Here is a 27,890-nt window from a genome sequence, read left to right as displayed (position 1 = left end):
CTAAAGTTTATGATAATTATTAAAAGAATGTGTGACTATTCCCCCCCCCCCCCAAAAAAAAAAAAAAAAAATCACTAAAATATTTTGGTCACTCTTTTTAATAAAAAATAATCAGTATCAGTATATGATATATGTATAGTTAAGAAAATTATTTATAAATTATAATGACTTGGTGGTAGTGTGTTAAATTTTGCACACGGGCCCCTAAACATGTAATTGCTGTACTGGTTATAAATAAAAATAAAACCCTATATTATAGAAGATAAAATCAATAATAATGTAGGTTGCATTAGATCGTAATGTTATGGTTATAATGATATTCTTTTCATATTTATATTATTGTGAAGCTTAATTTTTTTATTCTTCAAATGAACAAAATTATTTCGTGTTAATATAAGTTATTGTAGGTATAATAAAGTATCAGTAAAAATAAACAAAAAGGTAGGCAAGTGGGTATCGCTCTGCTGTATAGCAGAAATGGAGAGTAGGTCACTATAATGGATATGTTAAATTTGAATGCAATGACAGGTATCATTGTAAACGAAAACGATTCTGAACGAAGTTGATTTGTCAGTCTAAAATATTAGTAGGATATATTATATTATTACCTATATTTAAATTGTAATTTGTCGTTATTTTACGCGATTTCGTAAAAAATTAAATTTCATACACTCATACAATTTTTTCTATATTGACGTTGGAATTTTTTTTTATAGTTACTTGAATGAAAACTTATGGATAACCTTGTATTGGGTTTTTTAATCTTAGGTATAAATCACAAAAATTTTACGAATTTTCAACAAAATTTCGTTAGAATTAAAGACCAAAAGTGAAATCTCACTCGAAAAACCTTCAAGCTGTCTGATTTTGTTTTAGAAAATTCGATAATTTTTGTCAGTTTCCATTCGGCGTACAGACGAAAAGATGATATTAACAACTTATGGCGTTTGTATCGCGTTCACATATAAACGTTCTAACAGGCTACATATTAGTACAACTAGTGTGCTGTATTATACAGTATATATTATACATTGTGTAGTTGTATATGTGTTAGGGAGACTGCGCTCTCTAATCCCCTCACGAAGTTGAACCAATGGGAAAGTTCAACTATTTTTCATTCCCAAACCGACGCGGTTATAGTCTCGTTTAAGTGGCAATATTTTTTCCACTTTTATTGCCTTATATACTAACGCACTATATCGATTTTTAACAGCGTATCAAGATGCGTGTAATATGCTGCAATACATATTTATATATTATATTATAGAAAATATTCACTATATTATACACGCGTATTATGCTATCGTCATAAATAATATTAAATATACCTAACTACGAAATCCAAATCGGTATTATTTATCGTGAATATTATTAATATTACATTGACGATTTGGTTTTAGATTCAAAAACGCAAACGGCGTTTGTCTATCACATAATAATACTAGATATACTGACGTGTGTTTGCAGTGTATTTATGTCGCGTTACCGCTACAAAAAATAAAAATAAAAGCAATTAAGTGACATGATCGAAGTGCCATGACCTTTCAACCAACTGTCTGTATATGTATATACACGTATAATGTATATTGTATAAACTGTAGTCATTGTTATTTATTTTTTATTTTATTATATTATTATTGTTACGATGTTGTTATTTGTGTTTTAATTTTATCGCGTTGTACAGCTGTCGAAAAATAATTTGATTAAATAGTCTATAAAATAATCACGAAACAAATAGCTCTACTAGCCACTATATTCACATTATATACTGACATATGGCATGAGCAAGTAATGTATGGAGTTAAAAAAATTATACATTTTATTTGAAATTCGCCTTAAGTTTCTTTTTAAATCCTCTCTCCCACCGTACCGCACATCTTGTACATACCCATACAACCGAAAAACTTTTAAATCGACTGCCTATTTGTTTTAATGACGATTTATTTGGTTCATATTTAATTTTTTTAGTATAATACACTTAGCTTTTCCATTTTTCTTTTCATAATTGCTCTTATAAATTTCTTTTTGCTGTTAAAAGTTTAAACAGTTTTTGAATTTTAGATGACTTGACCTCTTTTGATATTCATATATATATATATATATATATTAGAAAAAAAGAATAAGATAAAAATAAGAAAAAAGTTTGCTTTTGAGTATAAAATATGTACACCTATCGGTGTAATATGATTTCTCTTGGTCCAAAACTCACGATTACCTACACGTTGTATTTTTTTTTATTATATGTTATAAAAAATGTTACAAAATCGAAATCAAACTTTCCCCGTGATTGCAATACTGGTGGTCGGTATAAATACATAAAAATATTTTAATACTCATATAGTCGTATATACTATATACTATATATATATGATATATAATATATATAATAATTATAGGTACCCCTTAATATATTATATATTTGTATGCGTAATACGCATTGCGTATGTGGAGCGACGATGAAAATGGAAACGGACGTCGATCGCAACAATCGAGCGGAGTGATAAAATGAAAATATTAATAAGCGTAATAATACGGGAAACATATAATACATACGTTTGCTTGCGAGTATGATGTGCACCATATGCATATAACGCTATAGACTTATATTTATACTGCAGAGATCGGGGAAAACGATCCTGGGAATCTTTTGCGTGCACTAGAAAAGGTCTTACAATAAAAGCCCCAGACTCGTGTGTGCCAGTTTTTTGTCACTTTTATCGATCGTCAACATTTATGGTTCCCAAAGGTTTTTCCATTTGACACATGCAGCACTCATACAATTGTGTGCTCGATGTTCGCTGTGTATATAATATAATAATGTTAATACGGTACAACTATATAATACATATTATGTATCCGCGGTGTAGTATAATACGTATTATCCGATTTTGGTTGTTTTATGGCAGTGGGCGAAACCAAATCTGAAATCTTTTAACATTGTATATGTAGACCGTTATTAATATTATTTTATTAAACGTATATAGAAATATATTTTAGATTAGTAAGTAATTAAAGTTGGTCGAACTGATGTACCAAGATGTGCTGAGATGGCAACATATTTACCATTTAAGACAACTGCACGCTCAGGGACATTTGAGTCCCGTCGTTGTTCGGCAGATGAAGGTCTCGATAGTACGTATATGAGTGTGCTACTATTTGTAATAAATTATAGCTATTTGGCTTTGATTAGGTTCATTTTGAATTATATCTTGTTCTATACATGTTGGGTGATAAAATGTATCCACTCATAATACTTAACAATATTCTTATAACTACATTAAATTATAATTTTACCCAAAACAATAACAACAAAAAAGGAGTTAGAGAAAGGCAATTATCGAGTACTCCTCTGCCAGAAATAATATTATTTGACATTATGATGTATAAATACAAAAGTACTGTATACGATAAAGGTGGCGGCCTCATTTAAAATTCGACAAATTGATCATATTATATTCATACATTATTATATTCATACATCATTACATCTCATACAGCAGCGCCGAATGATGTACGTTTTTGAACTATACCGAAATGTATGAATGTGTGATGTCTGTTTGTCTAGCTATTTAGCACAAACATATGTATTTAGATACGATATTGGTGGCATATGTGTATTTATATTTGTTTCTGTGTGGACTTAATTTTCTGGGTTGTGCGTTAAACTTATAAGAACCAGTTAAGTAGTATAGACCTGCAAGGGCCATAAATTCATGGTCCAGCCCGGTCCAAAAATCACCCTAAGCTCTTAAAAAGCCCGTTTTAGTCTAAAAATATTTTTTGATAAAAAAAGTCCGGTCCAGCCTAAAATATTTTGGGAGGGAAAGCCCAGGCCCGGCCAGGAAATAATTCTAAGCTCTTAAAAAATTCGGTTTGCTGTGAGATTTATTTTTAGCCCTAGAACATCATATTTACTATATATAAAATGTTTATGAGTGTTTGTGAGTGTGATATGAAATAATAATTCCGCTGATAGATAATGTGTTTTATATTTTATTAACCGAATCTAAAATAAGTTTGATTATCTTTATTTTATATATTATTACTTATTTATTATTGAGAATTTAATATGGTTTAACGGAGTAAAGGTACCTACTTAAATATATACGCATTAGCATTAAATAGATGAAGATTTACAACAGATCATTAAAAACAAACAATAATTACTCAATGCAACTCTTTTTAAAATATATTTTTTAGATTCTGAACGGAATGATGAATGTATTGATTTTACAATGATGTGTGTGTTTTATTTTTTTTTATTTTTGTGTCTGTCATCACTTTTTGGAGTAGTAATAATGCTTCGATTTTTGACTTCAGCCCTTCTTTGAAAAGAAAAATTCATCTAGTTTGTACTTTGAGGGGTCAAAAGTAAAAAATTTCCAATCGTTTTCAAAAGCGTCGGGAAAAACCCTGAAAAAATTACGGAAAAACGGGAATTTTTATGCATAACCACTTTTTGACAAAATCGATTTTTTTATTTTGCTGTAACTCAAAAACGAATCACTGTAAATACTTGAAATTTTCACCAAATGTTTATATTATGGTTATCTATTTGCGATTGAATTTTCAAAATATTTTGACCTTTTTTAAGCTACTTATAGACAATTGAAATTTTCGACTTTTCTAAGTTTTTTTTCTTAAAATGCCGATAAAAAAAATTTGGCTATCCAAAAAATCTTTAAAATTTAATACAAGGTTTATTATAAGTTGTAATTATCGTAGTAAAAAAAATCAAAAATTGTTGCTCACAATTTTTGTTTATAAGCATTTAAAGTTCAAATGTTTACAAAATATATCAAAATCACGAAAATTTGCAAAGAATTTTGAAGTTGAAAATTCTTAAAATTTTTGTGATTTTTACTTAAGGTTTAAAAATTCAATACTAGGTTATCCATAAGTTTTCCTTCAAGTAACTGTAAAAAAAAAATTCCATTGTCAATATAGAAAACATTTTATGAGCGTATGAAATTTAATTTTTTACGAAATCGCGTAAAATAACGATATATTACAATTTAAATATAGGTAATAATATAATATATCCAACTAATTATCATTGACTGACAAATCATCTCCGTTCAGAATCGTTTTTCGTATACAATGATACCCGTCATTGCATTCAAATTTAACATATCCATTATAGTGACCACTGACCTACTCTCCATCTCTACTATACCTACAGCAGAGCGATACCCACTTGCCCACTTTTTTTATATTTAATTTAATTTATATAGGTATAGTAAAATAAGAAAATTCAAAATATAATAGACAATAGTTAATAGTTAATAATATAACGAGCGCATAAAAATAGTACCGACTCAGTTTTTTTATATTCTATGAAGTATTAGATTTGTCTCTATGTATTTATTGCATTTGTTTTGTCCACATTTCTTTATTTTTAATGCATATTTAGCTGTGTTTTTAGTGTATAAGTGTATATATCCTAACCCTAGTTATTAGCTATTAAGCTATATGTATATTTTGGTAGGTAGTGTTGTTTTGATTTGTTATTGACATATTTATTATTTATTTATAAATAACTTTATTATGCTTATTACTCAGTATCCGCGTCCCATGAATTACATAATATTCGTTATTCGTGATTATTCCAACTTCAAACTGTAAAATAATCATTTTTATTTTAAATAATGATTATTTGTCATACAAAAAAAAAACAATCAAAAACGCCCAGGCTATATATATAAAAATCCTTAAATCCTTAAAAATCCCGATCCAACCTTCGTTTAAGTCCGGCCAGGCCCGAAAAGTTTTACCAAAAAAGCCTGATCTAACCCTTTTTATTTTTTTAAGGCCCTGCGCGGTCCTTGAGGTTTTTACTAAGTAGATATGTATTTTAGTTAACGTAAATATAGTTACTTAAAGATTATAACCCTGTGTTGGTGTCATGGAGCGAAGTTATTTTATGGGCGAGCTACTCGTGCCTGATCTGGTAAATGTAATTAAACTGCATTTTGTATTTCTACGTATAAACATGCACAACGATTTAAGTTTTACTCAAAGACTGAATATCAATAAATATTAAACTTGTTTATTAACATGGTAAAATTGTTTAGTTATACGTTTACTTTATTCTTCGTTATTCCTTAAATAATAATAATCACTATGTATAAAATAAAGTCACAACTATATACATATAGCGATTATATGATTAACTACACACCAATAGAAACAACGATTATACACTTAAGTGTTATTATATAATAGAAACTCGTGCTATTTCGTGTTTATAATAATAATAATAATAATAATAATAAATATAAAATAGATAAGTAGTTTAGCGAAAATGTGTGTTATTATATTATAATAATATGAGAGAATTTTTTTTTGTGTGTTTATTTTTTAAAAAAGTTAGTGATATAATTACGACTTATTGAAAGATATGTATAATATATAATAATAATAATAAAATATAACGTAAAGTAATAAAAATACACATTTTTTTCAATTGGTTTTGTATTTTCTTGTTAATGAGCAACATTTTCTTAAAATTGAGGTGGTTCGCGACCTGTAACATTATCGAAGTGGTCCGTAAAGGTAAAAAGGTTAGGAAATACTAGGTTAGTCGATCGCAGATATTTTTATATAGGACTTAGTTGGTTGAAAGTTGGTTTTGAAGCATTGCTTTGTTCCTCTTTTTCGACACGGAACATTATTATTTAATAGTTATTAAATATTGCACAAAGTTTTTACATACTATATTAGAATATATTCAGCTGGATAGGACACTGAACTTGACTACTATTATATTGTACCGAATCATTGTACGTCAAAATAAATTATATTACCAGTAGCAATAACGTTTTTGTATAGAATGTTGATAGGGAGAAAAAACCGCCTTTACACCCCTTTCTCTCACTAATGTTTGTCACTGTCGCAAAAGAAATGACTTTATGTATACAACACTATCTGCTGCAACCCACCTGGCATGATAATAGTATATATGCGTCGCCAAGTAGGAAACTGGCGAGTTGATATTTGTTGTACGTGCAGTTTTGGATCGTAAAAGGACTCCGTGTATATGCGTATATATATATGCACACGGAGTCTTAATTTCGCTGTCCGTTGGGAAACAAACAAATGGTATGGACCACGAGGAGTCGTCACCATCAGCGGAGAGTGGCAAATAATTTATTTGTTAGTTATCGCCCAGGATCTTTGACAAAAATCGTAATGTATAATATTTATACCGGAATCGTTGAACGGAAAATACGCTTATTATGTTACGACTGAGGTGATTTATACGATTCAGATCCTCGAAAGCATTGAGCTGTATATTCTTGAGCGTGGTGGGGGTTAGAAAGAAGACCACGCGTCGACGTTCGAAGGAATCAATGGATTATTAGCGATAACTACATTCTTGTTCGGTGTATTGGAGACTGCAGTATACAATAATATATTATCGATTTACAAACTTCATGAGTTCATTATATCCGTCCGCGGTCCGCGTAGGTTTTACTATCTAGATGCGGTTTTTTTTTGTATAATCTATCCGTAATTAATACATTAAGAAATATCATATAGAAATGATAAAAATGTAATATACTTATATACTTATTATTATATAGGTATACCAACAAAGTGTTTATACGTATTTTACTAGATGTGTCTATATGGGCAACCCGTAATGACGACATAGTATTCATTTTGCAAATCGATAAAAAATAAAAATATAGTGTATTGTATAGGTATTCTTTCTAACATTTGATTTATCGTACCTAGCATAATTCTTGTTAAAATAAAGTAGTTAAAATTATAACTTGAGTGGTTTTCTCATGTATAATATATACCTAATGTAATTATATATTAATTTAACAAATTATTTAAATAAGTTAACTAGAAAATCGTGTTCTAAATACACAAGTGGCAGGTATGATAATAGTTAATGGATGATCGTTTTTATAAATCACGTCGTTATCTATAACTTGTTTCATGGTTAATGTGAAATAGATTTTTGTTTTGCATTGATTATATAGTATTTTATCAAGATGCAGGGGCATCGGGGCATGTATATATATAATAGGACATTATTGTATTAAATTTATATTTATTTTGGTTGAAGTTTGTTGGGTATTCATAGTCTTAGTCAAGTAAATGTGCAAATATTTACTTATTGACGTTTTCGGTTGTGGTTTTTTCGGATCGTTTACGAGTGTAGTTACTTTAACAATTACGCTTTGATAGATTTCAGTAATATACGAAGTATGAAGTGTATCCACACCTTTACATATATACGTACGATTGTGTTTAGCTTAAAGCACAGCATGATTAAAATGGGAACAGTGTGAGTAAACAATATCTTGAGTAAGTAATCATAAGATTAACGAAACAACGAAATTATTAATAATATTATATGTTTTAGTAATGCGGTTTAGTCGTCGATTTATTTTAACTCTCTTCTTTTTCGATTTCGCTTTACCAAAAATGATTTCCCCCAGGTATTACTTTTTACAACCGTCCTCAACATTTATTTCGTTTACAAATATATTTGATGCTTTTATATCTATTTTAGTATATTATTTAATTTCATATCTAAATATACGTATTAAGTCAAAATCGGGTTCGTCTCATCGCGGTCAATTTACTGTAGTGTTTCTTCAATAATGTTGTTATTCAAAATCTGATTTTGGGATTTTTAAATATACTTTAATGAATTATTTTCAAATTCTTGAAATTTGTTTTACTACTTAAGAACGCTCTTGTGACCATGAAAGCCATTTTTTTTTCAACCATGAATTATTTAGTAGATCATTTTTCTGAAAACGGCGACGTACCAAAATAAATATTCAAAGTAGTTTTTGAGTGATTTAACTTTATGTACTAAGGAATTAGGATAATGGATTTGTTAGATATAATATATTAATAGCTATAGTAATTGGAAAATTTTAGTAATTTATATTAATCTATCAATATTTATATTTTTTAAAAATTATAATTTATTGCACTACTATTCTTATTCCTTATTATAAATATTTTAATAATTGAGGAACTACTCGTTCGAATTTGAAATAAGGTATCATATTGATATTAAAAAAAAAAGTACCTAATATATTACTCTAAATTGTTTACTGAAAAGTGGGATACTCGTTTGAAAAACAGAAGCATGTAAGTCGTATTTACTATCTAAAATTCTAAATAGTATAGAAAATCTGAAGAATTTTAAAATGTAGTCTTTGTATATATTTAAAAATTCCAAAAATCAGAAACTAAATAAATAAATTATTAAATAAAATAGGAGAGGGGTGAACTGCTTGAAGAAAAATTATAAAATATATATGTTTATATTTTATCACTATGTCCAAGGTGCAAATTGCTAACATCTGAAACATCAATATAATATTATATGGTATACTCGTTTTTAGTTTTTATTTTGTACTTATAAAGTATATAGGCATTGATAGTTCTCAAAATATCATCATCATTGCCGTGTGATGTTCTCGTATGACTTTTTGAATTATAGATTAAACTATTAAAGTGAGGGTAAAACATTTTTAAACTACCCCTTTTATTATACAGTGCAGTACGCTTGTATTTCCGCTTAAATATAAAATATATAGATACCTATATATATTTGTGTATACATGCGTATTATGTATTACAGAACCAAACCTTAAACGATAATAGCCGTCGGTATATAACCTAAAAGTATATAAACGTACACTAGTTTATCATTTTTTTTTCCATAATACCACTATGATGATGTTTTCATAATTTGGTAGATTTAAAATTGTTCCCTCGGGCCATATATTTCTTTATTATTGTGCCGTGGCGAATAAATGTATTGTCCGGGCGTATATAACACAACTTGCTTATAGATTTTTTTTATGTATTAAGTTGCATTTTTATATGTTCAAATTTTAAACGGTATATTATATTATTGTCTTGATATTACACCTTTGGATTCTCAACAAGAATTTTTTTGTACTATTTAGTAACGGGGAGTTAGCATCATTCACGTTTATTTGCAATAATAAATGATCCTTTTCCGGATTAATGGTGGTTTAGAAATATTTACACCTTTTTTTTTCTTAGAATGCAAATACACTAATATTCATCACTCTCATCGGACGGTTTCCTCTTTACTTTAAGTACAATTTATAGCTCACAAATTCTGTCACCGTGTATTAGGCTTCATCTTATTTTTGTTGTTTTTTGTCTTACGATTTATGTGTTTCATAAAATGTTCCAGACGTTGATAAATCTTTATTAATAAAAAAATAAAAATAAAACAAAACAAATACTGTAATATACATTCTAATGTTTATAATATATACGTACACACATATCTATATATTATATAGTAGTTAAATTAATTTTTTATAAAGTATTTAATCAAACATCTAAATCAATCGATAAATTGTACGTTTAAATTATTTATGTATATTATTATCTCCCTATTTCATAAATATAACATTTTGATGTACTTTATAATACTGTACTGAAAACAATTTTGTGTACCAATACATTTTCTGTGTATAATTTATCCCATGTAGTATGGATATTTTTTTAAATCGTTATAAGAAACGTGTTCATGTTACAGTACCATGTCGGCATGGAAATATTTCATTATGTAAGATTAATGAAAAACATACTTTATTTTAAATTTTATTATCAATAATAATAATTTACTTTCTAAATTATCGTGCAAGCTGCCGATATTTTAATTATAACTGCTATATAAATTTGAAAAATGTGTATTTCCTAAATTAAATATGAAATCTGTTATGAAATTAGAAATATAGTGTTATGATTTACAATTATATGTATTATAGTATATATATATATATATATATTTTTTTTAAGAATATAAATTGTCTAGTATATCTTTTTGGCACTAGTTAATGGTAATAATTTAAAAATAACAGCCTCTTTTAATGGCATGGAAACAAAACGAATATATTTGCATTTAGACTAAATAATCAAAAATCCAATAATATGTAAAATTTAATATGACTTCTGTTTAATTTACTATAACGCTTCTTCACACACTGCATTAATTCCAACGTGATTTTTTTTTATTTTACGGTTTATGCCGTTCTGTTTTTGGTTACAATTAGATACTTACACAAGATTTTAATAAGTATAAGATTAAATCTATATTAATTCATTTTATAACATTTGATTTCGTGTTTATATCTTATTATTTATTAATTTATCAACAAATTTGAGTAATTTAATTCATTATTTCAATGAGTGTATACGTTCCCAAAAACAAATTTGTTTGATGGCAAATTATTTTTAAATCAACTAGACCGAAAATATCTCGTATTCGTATTTTATACTCGAAATGAACTATTATAATGACACTTTGAAAAATATTTAGTAATTCTTCTGACGTAATATATAGTTACTTAAATATTGTAATTTTAACTTAGTTTACTATTTATGTAGAAGTTTGATTGGAGTAATCTAAATATTGAATTTTATATATTAATTAAGGCTTGCTAATCTATGTTCTCTTGCTATATCAATAAATAATTTTTATTTTATTAATTTATTGATATTTGTTAATTATTGAGGAAAAAAATTACATAAAGCATTTAAGATTAATAGCGACAACAAGTTGTATGTCGAATTTTCATTATTAAGAAGTCGCTGTAAGAGGTGATATAAAATATGTTACTCTCAGTATCTAAAATCTAAATCATATTCAAGCCTTATTAATTAATAATCCTAAATATTTTTGGAAGTTTATTAATTATAAGAAACAAAGTAATGATCTCCCTAGTATTATATATCTTCATAAAAATACCACCAATAGCTCTTTACCATTGCAGATACTTTTATGAGGTACTTCGGCTCAGTCTATATTCTTAGCAAAAACTTTGTTCCATACAATTCGCATAACTCTCCTCTTAACAAGAATATTATAGATTTCTCATCCTGATCATTTCCCGTTTCGAAAATGTTCGACCCCTAAATAATTCATCACTTAAAACTTAAACAGGTCTAGACCGAATTCCAGAAATTATTTTTCGTAATTACTACTATACTCTTAACCCGTTCGATTCATTATCTATTTAATTTATTATTTTCTACTAGTTTTTCCAAATACATGGAAAACTAATTATATTTATTTTAATTTTTTAGTCTGGTAACTAATCTCTTGTGAATAATTAACGTCCTATTTCTTAAATATTATAATATAATATAGAATATAATATTATTATTATTGATAGATAGTATACCTACATAACCATTTTATGTCAGGAACAACAATGTTTAACTTATGTTACAACTCTTATAGGTATACATAATATTAATTTTTCTAGTGGCTAACTTTCACGACACATAGATAAAAACATAATGTACCTTTATATATTATATTATATTAAATAGGTGCATTTAATACAGAGATAATATATTTTTATAACGTATGGTATTAAAGATAACATTAATTGTTATTTTTTTGTTTATTATGCACTTGAAATATTCAAATATAATATATAATTGAATTTGGTTATAAGAAAATATAAAATGACTTAGGTTAAGTTAGGTTAGGTAAGCTTTAGCTTAGGGCACCCCTAGAAAATTGTTCAAGTGAGCATTTGTCATATTCTATATTCCATGTATAATAATCGTTATATATATTATATGGAGCCTCCAGCCAATACCAAAAAAAAAACAATTTTATTCACACAAAATAATAAATCAACACGGAGAAATATTTCGTGTATTGAATATTATTATGAGGTAGTAACTATTTTTAAGTTTGTTATAAATAAAAATAATATTAAGTTAAAGATTTATTATTTCAATTACCTATATACTTCTTAACTTTATTTCAGTTAATCCCTCTATATTATCTCCGAAAATAATATTTGGCTTTTGGTACTGGCATATAATCATAGGCGGAGTTAAAATACATTTTTTGGGGGGAGGGAGGGGGCTTAAAATATTTATTTGTTTAATTTAGCCCCCCTAATGCTCTGAATGATTTTTTAGTTGAGAGGGAGCCCCCCCCCCCAAATATCTCCTATTTCCGTCTATGCATATAATATCTGCGCTTATTAAGTCTACATCCAGCCCTGAAAATTAATAATATATAATATATATATACAGCCGAATTCAAGTTGCAAATAAAATTTCTTATTTATAATTGTAATTGTTTTTGACATAAACATTAGATATATATGAGAAATATTATAATTGCAAGTTAATAGTTAATATATTAATATACTAAAAAACTATTATATCATATCTAATACTATTAAAAATATAATATACATTGAATATTTTGCTTTACGTACAACTTAACTCCAACACATGGCGTGAAGTTAAGTATCGTACAACATTGTCGCACTTGTAGTGTATACGCATATTTAGTAAATATACTCTGCTGTTGGTATTTTATATACATGTTACATATTATTTACAATACGTGGCTGCACGTCTGCCCTCAGGCTTTCAACTGTTGTTCTTATATATACGAACATTGTATTCTGGTGAATTTCCACGGAATGAAAACCCAGCAGCTTGTTTGTTTTACTTCTACTACGACCCGTGTACAACGCCTCTTAGCCCCCAGCCCATCCCCATCCATTGCCACGTGCTGTTACGATATACGGCTGCGAAATACCTATACCTACCTATATACACATGCGGCGTTGGGTAACGATTCGTAACGAGCCGCCTCCAAAATTCGCGGAACGTTTCATTTTTACGCGCACGTGACGCGATTACATATCGTACAAATGTCAATACAATAACGTAGGGGTGACGGTATTTTTTTTTACATTGATATTTCGGTATGATATTTTATACCGGTATGAATCGATGTACCGAAAATATCGTTAAACCTGTATTTTGGTACGGTAATTTCGGTATATTCGATATTTTCGGTATTTTCGATATTTTGGTAATTTCGATAATTTCAATATTCCAGTATTTTCAGTTTTTTTTTTTGTTATACTGGTTATGTACTGTACCTTTATTAATAATATTAATAAAATAAATTATAGTTATTATTTAATTTATTATTAAACAGAATATTATATATTACAACATTATGATATTATGATTTAATTTACTTATTATTAAATTAAAAAAAAAAAGTAATAAATATTTTATTTAATTATTTTGAAACAAATTTAGAATTCATAGATAAAAATATGAGTTCTTCATCATGTTCTGTTGATAGAGATGATCTATGATCAGTAATTATATTGCCCGCACAACTGAACACACGTTCGCTAGGAACTCTATATATAATTTTTATATTTCGGTATAGTTTCGGTATTATCGGTAAATTCGATATTTTCGGTATACCGTTTTTAAAAAAAAGGCAATATATCGGTATATCGACCTTAAATCGATATACCGGTATTACCGTCACACCTACAATAACGCGTGTCGTACCACTTGCGTGCAGTTATAATCATATGATAAGCACGCGGAGGAGGTTTAGTATATTATCAGAAATTGGCAACTTTCCCGATATTAGCCATTCTTCTTGTTATTTTTTTGTAATTTCCATTTTTATTAATTATTAATATTTTACGACGATAAGATATAATATACACCATACGCATACGCGTATTACACTATACGGTTGTAAGTATTGACTATTAATATTATTAATTTTTTTACATTTTTAGTCTAAATATGCGAGTAAAGTAAATTTACAAGGCAAAATTTTCTGTAAATTTTACCAAGTTGTGACCCCTTAAATTAATTGTAATTGATTACGTAATGTTATACACGTACGACCTTTGCGTTATTTAACAGCACATGCAAGTAACGTAATAAATTACGTGTACCGATTGCTTGTGTTTATTGCCACATTTTACGGATGAGACGTGAAATATCATTATTGTAACTTAAGCGACGATGCCACCATCTAACCATCGCGCTGGCTGCGATAGTACTCGTATAATATTATTATATATAGAAGTTATATGTAATAGGTATTTAGTATTTACTGACCATGCCGCGTGATATTCCGCGCTTTTCACAAATTATATTTTATTTTAGTATTTTGCGAAAGCAGGTGACGATGACAAGACAACGATTGTTCTATTTTTAAAGTACATCGTGGTTTACGAATTAGATGACACCTGTGTTATAGTTTTTATAAAATTGCAATGTTTTCCTATATTTATGTGGTGCATTATAGTTGACATATGAGTGAAACTAGACGTTTTCATATTCGACCTAGGGTAGGGGTTAGGTTAGGTTATGATGACCTTACCCCTGGACCATTTTCAAGAGTTAAATTAAATGGTGTCAGTGGCGGTGATGGAAGAGGAGGAATGATGATCTGATTGGAAATGTATTGATTTTGCAGTGCCTTTCTTGGAATATTGTTGTTTCCCTTTGATCTAAAATCAATTTTAAAATAACCAAATATAGATACTTGTAATCAGACAATTAAAAATATGTATTCATATTTATTAATTAGTATAAAATAATTATAAATTATGACCACTGTAATAAATTAACCTTAACTCCGGTGGCTCAAACCGTACTATCTAGTAAATTAATGAGACGCTCGATTAGGAGGTAAATAAAAAGTCTTTACAGGTTCGAATTTAAAGTTTTATAGCCGTAACGCGTAACAGATGAGAAGATATAAACTATGCAGGTTTATAATATATAAGATTATAAAGTTTATCAAAATGTATAATAATATTATTCTTATAATATAAGAATGGCAATGGCAATAGTGAGTTCTCAGGTTTTCCTCTAAATCTATCCTGATATAATACAAACAAAATTGATTTTAAAAACTGTTTAAAAACAATATTTGTGTATACAAATTTAATAAACCTTTTTAATTATGCTTTTTTTGTTGCTTTATGATGTGTTAAAACTGTTATAGTTAAGTATACCAGTAAATGATACCTTTGTGTCATACATTTTCCCACGTATATTTTATTCACACTTCACTGATTTTATTTATAAACCTACTTTTCAATAATTCTGGGTTATTGTTTTTTAGGCCTTTATTTCTCATAAATTCCTTTAATTTTCATCTCGAAATTGAGTTTCATGATTTTTTTATAATCTATAAATATAACACGTAGGTATATAACGACCTCACTTTGTGGTGTGGATATCTCATATTTTATTTCGTTCACTTCATCATGCTAGGGTATTATGTTGTATATATAGGATACTTTTTATTCAAATACAAAAATTATATTGGTACTTACATTAATATTTTTAAATTTATTATAAAACCAATTATATTTTTAGTCAAACACAAAAAACAAAAAAAATCAGTTCTTAGATGCAACAATCGCCTACCATGTACATTGTACATAATGCTTATACAGTCCTACATATTAATTATATTTTGTGCCGTTGCGCGCTAGACTTATTATTTAACACACATATTGTATATTATAACACGCAACAACGAATTACGGCGACAAGGGTTATGTATCGTATAAATGTAAAATCGTCGTGTATATAGCTAAAGCGACACTGAAAGTATATTATGTTTATTTTACCCAACGTTATATATATATATAAACGTTGTACATTCGGCCCGCTGTTTGATGCGTGCGTATGCGTAATTATAAATTAATGCAAATTTATATTTGACCCACACCATATTATACTGGCTACGGCTACGGAGTCCGAATATTACAGTATTATAATATATATGCATAGTATATTATGGTTTTATATTAAGTTAGTCAAAAACAAAACCCGCGCTGTGGTGCGTTCCACAAGTATTTTGCTCTTCACTCTTATTCTTATACAATGCCGTGCTGCAGACTGCAGTTAAAGGGCTTCGCAAGTCAAGACCAAGAGCGTAATTAAAGGATGGATGAGGAGGATAGATTCTCTCCAGAGCCTTATTTTACTAATATTTTTCAATATTTATAATTTCGTAGTAATCTAACTATAATATAATAAATAATTGTGTTCTTAATGACTTGAGGTATTTTTTTTTTTGGAATTGATATAAAACTTACAGTTTTCTACTACAAAAATTGTAATCTCCCCTCTCCACTATGGAAAATTCCTAATTACGCTACTGGTGACGAACATATTTTGTCAAAATATACTCATTTTATTTTCAATAGTAAGTATATACGTCGTAACGCTTATCTCAATTTTCGTTCTGAAAAAATATATTCAAATTTTCCTTAAAATTATAATATTATATCAGCACATCTTTTATTTCGGACCTTTGAATTGTGATATGATTTAAAAATTCAAATAATATCGAACTAAAATTAAGTAATAATAATATTCCGTGATAAATATTATTTATTGGAAATTTGAACAGTTTTTTATAATGAAAATAGGAATGGATTGTTGTAACGTAATTTTAGAAATATAGAATTGTCTATTAGCGTACACTTTTTGGTGATCATGGTCTACAGAATAGATTAATGTAATGTGCATACGATGATAGTCTTCTGAAAGTTTGTTATAATTGTATACTCATATCTCACACTGATAATAATTTGCGATTTGCACAATGACATGGTTTACAGCTAAAAATACGTAATATGAAGTTATTACCTATAAAATATCACTTAGAATCTATAGTCTTCACTCGTCATAAAGCTGCTTACAGGCATTGCCACTGGCCCATCGCATGGAATTACAACTAACAGTCAATAATATAATTATTGCAAACTATAGTCTATATTATGTATTTTAAGGAATTATATAATTAATTTATATTGTCTCTTCATAACATATTGACGGCTTCCAAATTATTAATGAAATATTACATGAATTATTAGTTCAAGTTTATACAAATGTTTAACCGAAGTAATTGCAATTGTTTGTTTAGACAAAATTAGAATGTATAAATAACAATCGGCTATGATACGTTGGCGATTAGTTCCTCTGATATTTTTTTTTTTTTTTTACTTAGGGTAAGCAAAAATACATACGAGTAAAGTATGGTCACAAAAATCGAAAATATTCTCACAAATGAAAAATTTAATTTGCAAATGAAAAAAATCTCGATCATTACTAAGATATTAATAAAAACAAAGCTTTCTGAGTTCCTAAGTATTAGGATATTTTTTTAAAAATATTAATATTAGATATTTCGATTATGAGTTTATGGCCATTGCACGCATATACTTTGTATACATTTTGTATTCATTAAAATAATAGTCAAATATTAAAAGTGATATTGTAAAGTTTACCTTATAGGTATTATAATATTTGATTAATATATTTATTAACATAGACATAATTATCATTATTAATTTAAGAATTGCAAACAACGTATAATATCGTATTAATGTGACTTGAATATGCACGATTTATAAGCGCTAGCCATTAAGTCCTTGAATAGAATGCATTTGCTGACCAAAACTATTATCAATGGCCCAATTATGGTTAGTCCTGAATTTCATTTTTTTTGTAATTTCATTATAAATGTAAATATTCTGATGGTCTTTTCACAAAATGTATACTTAAATTATTTTGATTAATTTTCAACGAATACAAAAACCCAAGTAAAGGAAATCTTAATAAAAGGATAATATTATTAATTCAATAAATTTACATTTAAAAATACGTGATACTTATAAAATACTGTATACGATTTTAAAATATTGTAATATTGTATAGTAATGTTAAAGATTAGATTAAGATAAATTGTATTATTGCTTTACAGTATTATTTTTTTTTAACAAAGTTTAAATTATTAGTGTGAATCATCCAGGATTATAAGGTTAACTATTACCTTAAAGAATTGTAATTAAAGTGAATTAAAAAAAAAAGAATGGTGGGCAAATGATTATTGCTCTGCTCTAGATAAGTTTCCAGTGAGTCACTGGAATGGGTGTGTTAAATTTGAATCAAATAATATATTATATTATACAAAAAACAAGTAGCATATTTTACTATTAATATTGCGGAATATAGGTTAATTTTGTTTTTGACAAAAACATTACATCTATAAATAATATTAATATTTAATTATTATAACAATATAATATATTTATATTATATTATACTATTTTTATTAACTTTTGAATCAATACTACCATTACTACCTTACTATAAAACCATGTGAATAAATTCATAGTACATACTATATATTATAGATATTATCTTAAATTTAATTTACATGTTTTGAAAATGTCATTGCGTATAGTAAAATTCATAATATGTGGAAAGGTTCAAGTCTATGAATAATATTTTTGAATTATAAGAAAGTAATTAAAATCGTTATTTATAATTTAAAATGTTTATAAAATTAATTGATCTATGTATATTAAATATATTTATATATCTATAAGAAAAACTTATGTGAGATCTTATATTTAGTTTTCAAACTTTTCGACTTATTGAAAATTTTTTATCGACATTTAAATAAATATAACTATAAAAAAGTGGGCAAGTGGGTATGTTTATGCGTACTGCTGTATGGTAGATGTCAAGTTGATAAATTTGATAGATATGTTAAATTTGAGTTCAATAATATATCATTGTACACAAAAAACGATTCTGAGCGGAAATGGTCTATCACTCTATATTACTAAAGGATATTTAATGTTTTTTGATATTGCTATTAGGTAATGTAATTTTTTTACTATTATTACATAATACAATAGGTTGAATTAATTTTTATCTGAATGTTGTTTGTTGTAACAAGTGTTATAAAATGTAATTAAAATTTGATATGTAAATCGAAAAACATAAATGTACATTGCCTATCTATGTTATTAAGTAATATTATTACATATATTAAGTATAATATGATAAGTTTTATTTTTAGGTATTGAATAAATTATTTTATATTTTCAAATGAATTAAGATTAGCTAAACATTTTATGTTTCAGATAAATTAAAAAAATTATGTTTCTAAATTTTAAATGATTACACTGTTTAATTATTTCTATATTTATTTTATAGAATAATAGTTTATAATATGTATATATTATATTCACGCAAATATGGAATTAATTAATTTACATTTTAACGTATGGAAACATTGAACATTATTAAAACATCATAAACAGTACATTATATTTATTTTTAAATAATATTTTCATTTTATCAAATAACCGACATATTCTTGGTTCATCACAGTTAAGATTTAAGATACATGCATTATACAATTTCAACATATTATTTGGAATTAGATATTATGTCACCAAATTCTATGACATCTAGGTAAATTATATTTTTAAATTTCACTGAGATAAATAATTTAGAAATACCTTGTAATTATATTTGCTAACAATGTGACAATATAATTTTGTGATCATGAATTAATACTTTTTAAGAAATAGAAATATAGCTTGTTAACTCGACATATAAATATATCTAATATCTAATATATTAATAAAAAAAATTTAAAAATTGACTGCACAATATTATTATTAGTACCTATTTAATTAATTTCTAGAAATTAATTATATAGATTTTTTAAAATTTAAACGAACCCTTTAATTTCATTTTACAGAAGATTCTGAGGGACGGGATTGGCTCATTTAAAAAAAAAAATTAGTAGTATTAATTATGGGCTTGTTTATATTTTAATTATTTTTCGTCGTAGAAAGTGAGTTTTTTAAAAATTCAAAAAAGTGAGAGTTCTATAAAGAAAAATTTGAGCTTTTTTAATGCATTAAAACATATAAATATAACATTAAATAAAATTTCTAAAATTTGGTTAATTTATATTCATCCCGAAACTTGTAGGTACTTAATAAATATGCATATTTGAATTTTATCAAAATATTAATTTTTTTCATAGCAAAAATTGGATTCCATCAGCATGACGTAGTGAGCACAGCTGCAGTTGCTATCCGAAGTCAATTTTAATATCACGATGCTATTTGTCGAAAGTTCACAGATAGGTAAGTTATTATTTAAGTTATTATGTAGTTACATATTTTCCATACTTTCCATACAGCTTTTTATTTTAATTTACATATTAATATAGTCTTTATGTAGTTATTTTACTCTTATCGATACAAATGGGATAAGTTCGTTCTATTTATTCTTTACAATTTTACTTATTTTGTTTCGCTTATTAAATTTGTTATTAAAAAAATAAACATAAGAACGCAAACAATATACGTTTTATTGCTGCGTGTATAATTTATCTCGATATTTTATAAATAATTTTTATTGAGACAAAATTTATTTTCATAAATTGTTTTGTTATTATTTATTGTAAAATAATGCAAATGAAAGTAGTGGATGTTTAGAAACTTCTTGAGCGTATTGCCAAAATCGAATGGATTTTTTTTTTAGAGGGGCGGATATCTGGTCTCAAGGGTGCTCGTGTACATCAATGACCACGTTGTAATGGACATTTCAGACACTAAGTGCGTATATACGTACATCATATACCACGTGTCGTATATATACAGCTAGTTTGTATATACACACACTACTTTACTGACGTGCGTATTGTTCTGGCCCGGGTGATACATGGCTTCAGTCCAACAATTGTACATATAGCTGAAAGCTCATAACCCGGGCTGTTTTTTCGGTCAAAGTTAAAATAGCCTTCAACCGCGGATTGCCAGCGGTAGTTTACACAACATAAATTTTCGCCGCCCCAGCTCAACATTATTATGCGAATACAGCCTAATGTATTTATATATTGTATCGTTTATTTTTTAATTTACCAACCCTTATGTGCACTTAAAACTGGTGACTTTTTGGCGGTCGGCTGCGTTTCAAACTACACACAAAATCTTTGTATAAGCAGTAATATGTTATGCACTTTAGAGAAAAATCATTGCTCATTGATATACTATATATCCTTCTGGTTGTTAAGTATTTTACTTTGTCCTAATAATAATAATAATAACGAAAGTAGATATAAAAAAGTAAATTATTTAATTAATTTAATATAATAATGAATAATAATAATAATTATTATAGTTAACAATAGGCAAAAGTTAAAAAATACCTATTATATAGTTTTATTATTTTAAGTTCAGTAAAGAACATAACCAATATTTCACATTTTTTTTTAATAGAGGACTTATTTGGGTGCATTTACTAATAAGAAACTTAATATTTAATGTATTTTTCAAACGTAATAAAATAAACATTTTCATTTTATTATAATATTATAAGTAAATAAATATGTATATATGACATACCTTAATGTTCAAATAAATATTTATCTTTGTTTTCAAACTTCCATTACACGCAAAATATAAATTATTTTAAGAAAATTCGATAACTTAAATTTCTGATAAAGTGATAAGTGAATATTTTTTTTATGTCTCTGTTTAAAATTATTAAAAGCCGACTGTATATATGTATACAAGTATATTATTAAAAAAAGTCACAATCTCGAAACTTGTATATTTTATTAGACACTGAATACAATCAATATATAGGAAAAAACTATTTTAATTATAATTTTGATTAAATTATAAATTATATATATACATATTATACATTATGTATATTGTATATTATCCTCATTCCGTGGTGTACTAAAATCAAAACTTCTTTAAAGAAATGTTAGCAAACATTTATTCTTAATTATAATTTTATAACTTATACTGGATGATGAACCAATCATGCTTACCATCATTTTTCGCTTAAATAAAGAATTAAAACTAATTCTGATTTTTTAAATTTTGATGTTACTTAAGGATCACTTATTATTTTTAAAGCGAACCAACTCTTTTTACAGTAAATTGATGGTTGATTTTTTTTGAAAATGTTTATATTGGTTTCTATATTGAAGCTTTAACTAGTAGTTTTTTGAGATATTTAAATTTGTGTTTATTAAGGAAGGTCCATCTTACTAAATTTGAAAGATTTAGGGCTATGATAATTTTAAATAAAAAATATTGTGTTATATTCTTGTATTATTATTGGATTTGGATTTCTAAGTATTGTTCAGAAATTTTTATAAAATACTACATTTAATAAAGCATCAATTTTATATTTTTGTGAAACCATGTATAGTAACCATAATTATCTTTAGTAAATATATTGAATAATAAATGGGAAACTACTTGTTCAATTGTAATTATACATATGCATCAAAATCTACCCAAATATTTACAGTAAAAAAGGTTATTCCTCATTTATAAAAATAAGTTTATATCGCCACGGCAGGAATAAATTCCTTATCTGCAGTACAAAAAATTTAAATAATTAAGTATCTTTAGTATTCTTAAAAATTACAAAATCATAATTTGAATAAATTTATTATAAAAGGAATAATGGGGGTGTATCATACTGAATACACTTAATTTAGAGGACCACAATCAAATTTTTGGATCTGGGTGTGTTTTCTAATATCTATACTTTTAATTTTAATGATTGACCACGATGTGTTTATTATTTATACTAATAATAATAATTTCAAAACTCTTATTCTCAACCACATAACAAAGCTATTTCGAAATTTACAACGACCTAAATAAAACGAAATCATAAGTTATACTTTTAAGATTTTCAAAGATTCATACTTTATTATTTAGTAGTTTTTTTTTTATTTGTTACTTTTACTTATATTTTTTAATACGCATTAGGTACATATTAGAAACAAAATGACCTTAATAATTGTGATGACATTTTTATTCGCAGTTATGAATGTTTCTGTCATTTTTTTTATTTTAAAAACGATATTATAATTGTTTTAAATTTACTTATCAATTTTCAAAACTTTTTTTGCTCCAAAATACTTTAAATATATTATTAATAATTAAATCAGTACTTATATTTATAATTATTCAAAAATGTTGATTGGCTATATATCAATACATCATTAATAAAGTTATGAATATCAGAATAACAAAGGTTATTTAATTTGTTTATCCTTTGAACCCTTCGTATTAAATATAAACTTTTGATTTTTAGTTTTATAGTGTATAAAATATATTTTTTTAAGAATCTTATCAATTGTTATTATATGTATTAATATATAGAAAAAGGGAGCAATAGGATTCAAAAGAAAAACATATAATCATACAATTAAATAAATTGCTGACATTTTATTAATATACTGCATGTTAGATGTATTAAATATATATGTGTGTGTATGTGTGTCTTTGTGAAAATGTGTGTATTTATGGTTGGAAATAGGGCTTACCGTGCAGTTAAGACTGATCTGGCAATTAGGATTTTCTACTCGTTTTCTTTTTGGTTCCCAATACAGTCCCTTGTGGCTATCATTTAATCTTTAAAATAGGATTTCATCGTATTTGATAAATATATAGATAACAATATACATTCAAGGCAAGATCAAACTATTCTTAGGCCCTAAGCGCACTTAGATACTTAAGATCCCAAATTGTCAAGACATTTTAATACTGAAATGTAGAATATATAAGATTAATACTCAATATTTGAATATCTATGATGCGAATAAAGCTTACTTTGTTTAAATGTGGATATAGTTCTTAACAATTATAGTACATATAGGTAATCGCGCGTAAGTTTTACGATAATATAGGTAAATTTTCATTGGCGCTGCTTCTCGAGTATCTAATTATTAATCTTGCTCTTGCAGTTTGGCTGCATATCAGAATAAAATTGAAGGATTCAAAATATATTGTAAAAATAAGTACTAGTAATATATTAATTGTTTGTCTTTGAACATCCTAATCAAAGTATTGTTTTATATAAAAGATTATTGCATACAAATTGCATGCGTATAAGTACATGTGAAACTGCACAAGTCATTATTTTGATTTTTAAACTCTGGAATTTATAATGCAGTACATATGTTTATACATAATTCAAAATTAATGACAAGTTATTAGGTCTTCATTCAGACACCAATTTTAATTTTTTAGTAAAGAACAATTTACTATTAAGTATTATAATTTACAATGTATAATATAGATTCAACTGTGTTTTTTCGGTAATACGTTTATCTAAATTTTAATTGGCTATTTAAACCGTTAATAATAACCATGGCCCTCTATTTATTTTAAACCATTGATACAATTTTTGTGAAATAAAATCAATTATTTTGAATAAAAATATAATTAGTTTTTACGTAGATACATGAGATTTCGTTATTAAACTTGTATTCTTTGTAAATAATTAGGTTCACGATTTAGTACTTATAAGAATTTCATAAATAAATTTATAGAATCTAATAACGGAAATTATACTGTAACGATATATATATAATATATAAACATGGTTATAATTTAAAACAACTTTAAGCAAATACAGTTTTTTAATGATACAATGAGTGTGTACTGTAGATATATGTAGGGAAATGTACCTATATATTATATAGAAACAATGCTTATCCTGATTCAACGCAATTTGGCTGTTAGAATTGAAATACTCTGTTAAAGGGATTTACATATCACTCCGTATTATCGCAACGCCTCTAGTCTTGTATTGATACCAATGTATATATGTGTGGAAACGCTGCCGGAAACTCTAACCGATATAATACAAACATGCAATCGTTGTTAATAGTAGGCAAATAAACCGTATGATAAAATAAGGTTTGAACACTTTAGACCGAGATTCAACGGAAATCATCCTTCTCGGACGACGACGACCTCCGGTTCGTGTTTAGTTTTAAAGTTTCTCTGGGTCGTTACACAATTCCGTTGCTTTTCCGTCGTCCCGTCGCGCCGCTGTCGTGTCCTGTGCGCGTTTTTCAAAACCCAACGACGGCCTGTTGCAACATTACCGCGTTTATACGGAAACTATTAAAATTTCATATCATACTCTTTCGATGGAAAATACGGGACGTTATATAATATATAAATATCGTTACTATTTTTTTGTTGTTGACATTTAATACTTCAAGCGTTCGAAAAACGATCTATTTATTATATATCGTATATGCTTTTCACACGACGATAGCGGCGTGACAAGCCTGGCGGCGGCGGTAGCGGTAGCTGCGGTGGTAGTGTTAATGCAACAACATGTCACACACATCTCCAAACACCGTTTTCCGCTCGCTCAACCGTATATATATATATATATAATATATATATGTTTGTGTGTGTAGGGAGCTTATCGAATTAAACTTAACCCTTTTAGAGGCTATAACGAACACCGAGAGAATATTTTACTCTAGCTCAAGTTGCAGTGGTGTGTGTATTGCCCGCGATGGTATTATATTGGTGTGCGAGGTGGTATAGCATATTGTCTGGTTTATACAGTATACACGTATACCACATATAACTATAAATGTATACCTATAATCGTGTGTGTGTGTGTATGGGAAATTTTTTCGGCGTGCGGAAGGGGATGTAAAACGATCACACCCTCGTTGAACCTTTACATAGTGTATGTGTGTGAGAGAGAGATTGTATATACAAGAGTACGCATAGATCCATTGCGCCTGCGCGTGCTTGTGTGTGTGTGTGTGTGTGTGTGTGTGTGTGTGTGTGTGTGTGTGTGAGTGTGAGTTCGTCTCTCCACCAGAACATAATCGAATTAGCTGTGCCGCCGCCGCCGCCGATATATATTAAAGCAGCTACGATGGCGGTGGCATACACGTACCTCAGCGATGCTGCCAACCGTAGATCGGCGGCGGCTGGCTGAAGGGGGCCCGGGTGAGTTGCCGCCGCCGCGCGGAACGCCAGCAACACCCGCGGCGCGGCGCTGGGGCACGACTACCGCCACCACCGTCGCCGCTCGTTCACCCAATGTTGTGCTTATAGTAGTCGGTGCGCGTACCGTAGTGTGTCGTTTGACGCTGTGTTTTCACGTTTGCCACCGTTCCACCGACGAGTGTCACCTCCACGGCACGATATAATAGTATATTATTCAGTACATCAAATTGTTTTTGATTAGTTTTATTGCGGTCATATCAAAAGCGACGTTATTACAAACTTTTACGGTTTTATACGTGTTGTTGTTATTATTATTTTTTTTCTGGGGAAAGTACATAATTCAGTCGGACTTAATTAAGGAAGAAATCCTGCAAATTTATTACGCGTAAGACGTGACTCCGCCGAGCGCGTTTTTGTCGTATTTTTCGCGTGCCACCCGCACGCGGTAATATCGACCGGCTGCGGTGATGTGCACGTTGTCGTTACCGTCGTCGCTGTCGCCGCCACTCGTTCAGTTCCCGACCACGACAACGGCAACGACCGCTGTCCACGCAATAATTACAGCGCAACTATTATAAGATCATATTATTACACAAACGTCGCGTCATCATTATACACAGCTGCGGTACCCCTACAGGTGTAAACGGGGACGGACAGCAGCCGGACAGGAAGACTGCAGGCCCGTCGTCTAGATAATAGCAGATAGTAAGCGAAAGCAGACGCTGAACCGTTGTCACCGTCGTACAGACCGACCGTCGCAGGTGAGAGCGCGAGTGACGCGGGCGCGCGCGAATAATCGGCGCGACGGAGGTGGCGTGGGCGGCGAAAACCCGCGGTGCGTCGTATAATATACACGCGTATATATAAATTGTACGTGTACACGTAAATGGTGACGTTCGCTCCGCGCGCGCGATTATCGATTGCCGCTCCGATTTCCGGAGAAAAACCCGCCCCCGCCCCCGCCACCCGCAAACCGCCGCCACGATCTGGGTCCTCGGAGTCTGCGGCGGCGGGCGGCGAACTCGTTATCATAAGCATACTTATAATACAGTGTTATTCAAAATGATCCATCCGATTTCAAATGCATATGTTATTATTAGCTTTTAGGCTTGGATTAATATATGGTATATATCTATGATGCATTAAATAAAAGAATATTATTTTCCATGTTACCAATAAATATTCTATATGGCTTCCCTTGGTAACACAAGCAATTTGTAATCGGAAAATCGCAACTTAAATTAAATCCACGCATATTGTATTCCGCTTATTGTTTTTGCTGTTCTGTGATTGATGAATATGATGGTAGTATACAATATGCACTAATAAAATAGCATATTACCAAGATAAATAGTCACATGGTGTTAGATTGTGTAGCCTAGGAAGCTAGATGACAAGCATCAGATGATTTATTTTGAATAA

The 27,890-nt window shown here is 28.2% G+C and overlaps 2 protein-coding genes across 5 annotated transcripts in view; both read left to right on the top strand.

Moving 5' to 3' along the window:
- LOC132928468 (neurocalcin homolog) overlaps window positions 1–27,890 on the top strand; it is a 93,540-nt gene that overhangs the window by 28,637 nt on the left and 37,013 nt on the right. The window lies entirely within an intron of this gene.
- Window positions 1–27,890, top strand: part of LOC132928466 (neuronal calcium sensor 2) — an 89,668-nt gene that overhangs the window by 27,776 nt on the left and 34,002 nt on the right. Inside the window, exon 3 of one of the 2 annotated variants that reach the window (XM_060993153.1) lies at window positions 20,705–20,807. In XM_060993153.1, coding sequence (XP_060849136.1) covers window positions 20,780–20,807 — 28 coding nt within the window. In that variant the 5' untranslated portion in view covers window positions 20,705–20,779. Of the gene's footprint in view, window positions 1–20,704; window positions 20,808–26,562; window positions 27,230–27,890 lie in introns of those variants that run through there. The other variant, XM_060993154.1, reaches the window with a different exon arrangement.

This window comes from Rhopalosiphum padi, chromosome 4, assembly GCF_020882245.1.
Source record: "Rhopalosiphum padi isolate XX-2018 chromosome 4, ASM2088224v1, whole genome shotgun sequence".
NCBI lineage: Eukaryota > Metazoa > Arthropoda > Insecta > Hemiptera > Aphididae > Rhopalosiphum > Rhopalosiphum padi.
This window is presented reverse-complemented; position numbering and strand designations above follow the sequence as displayed.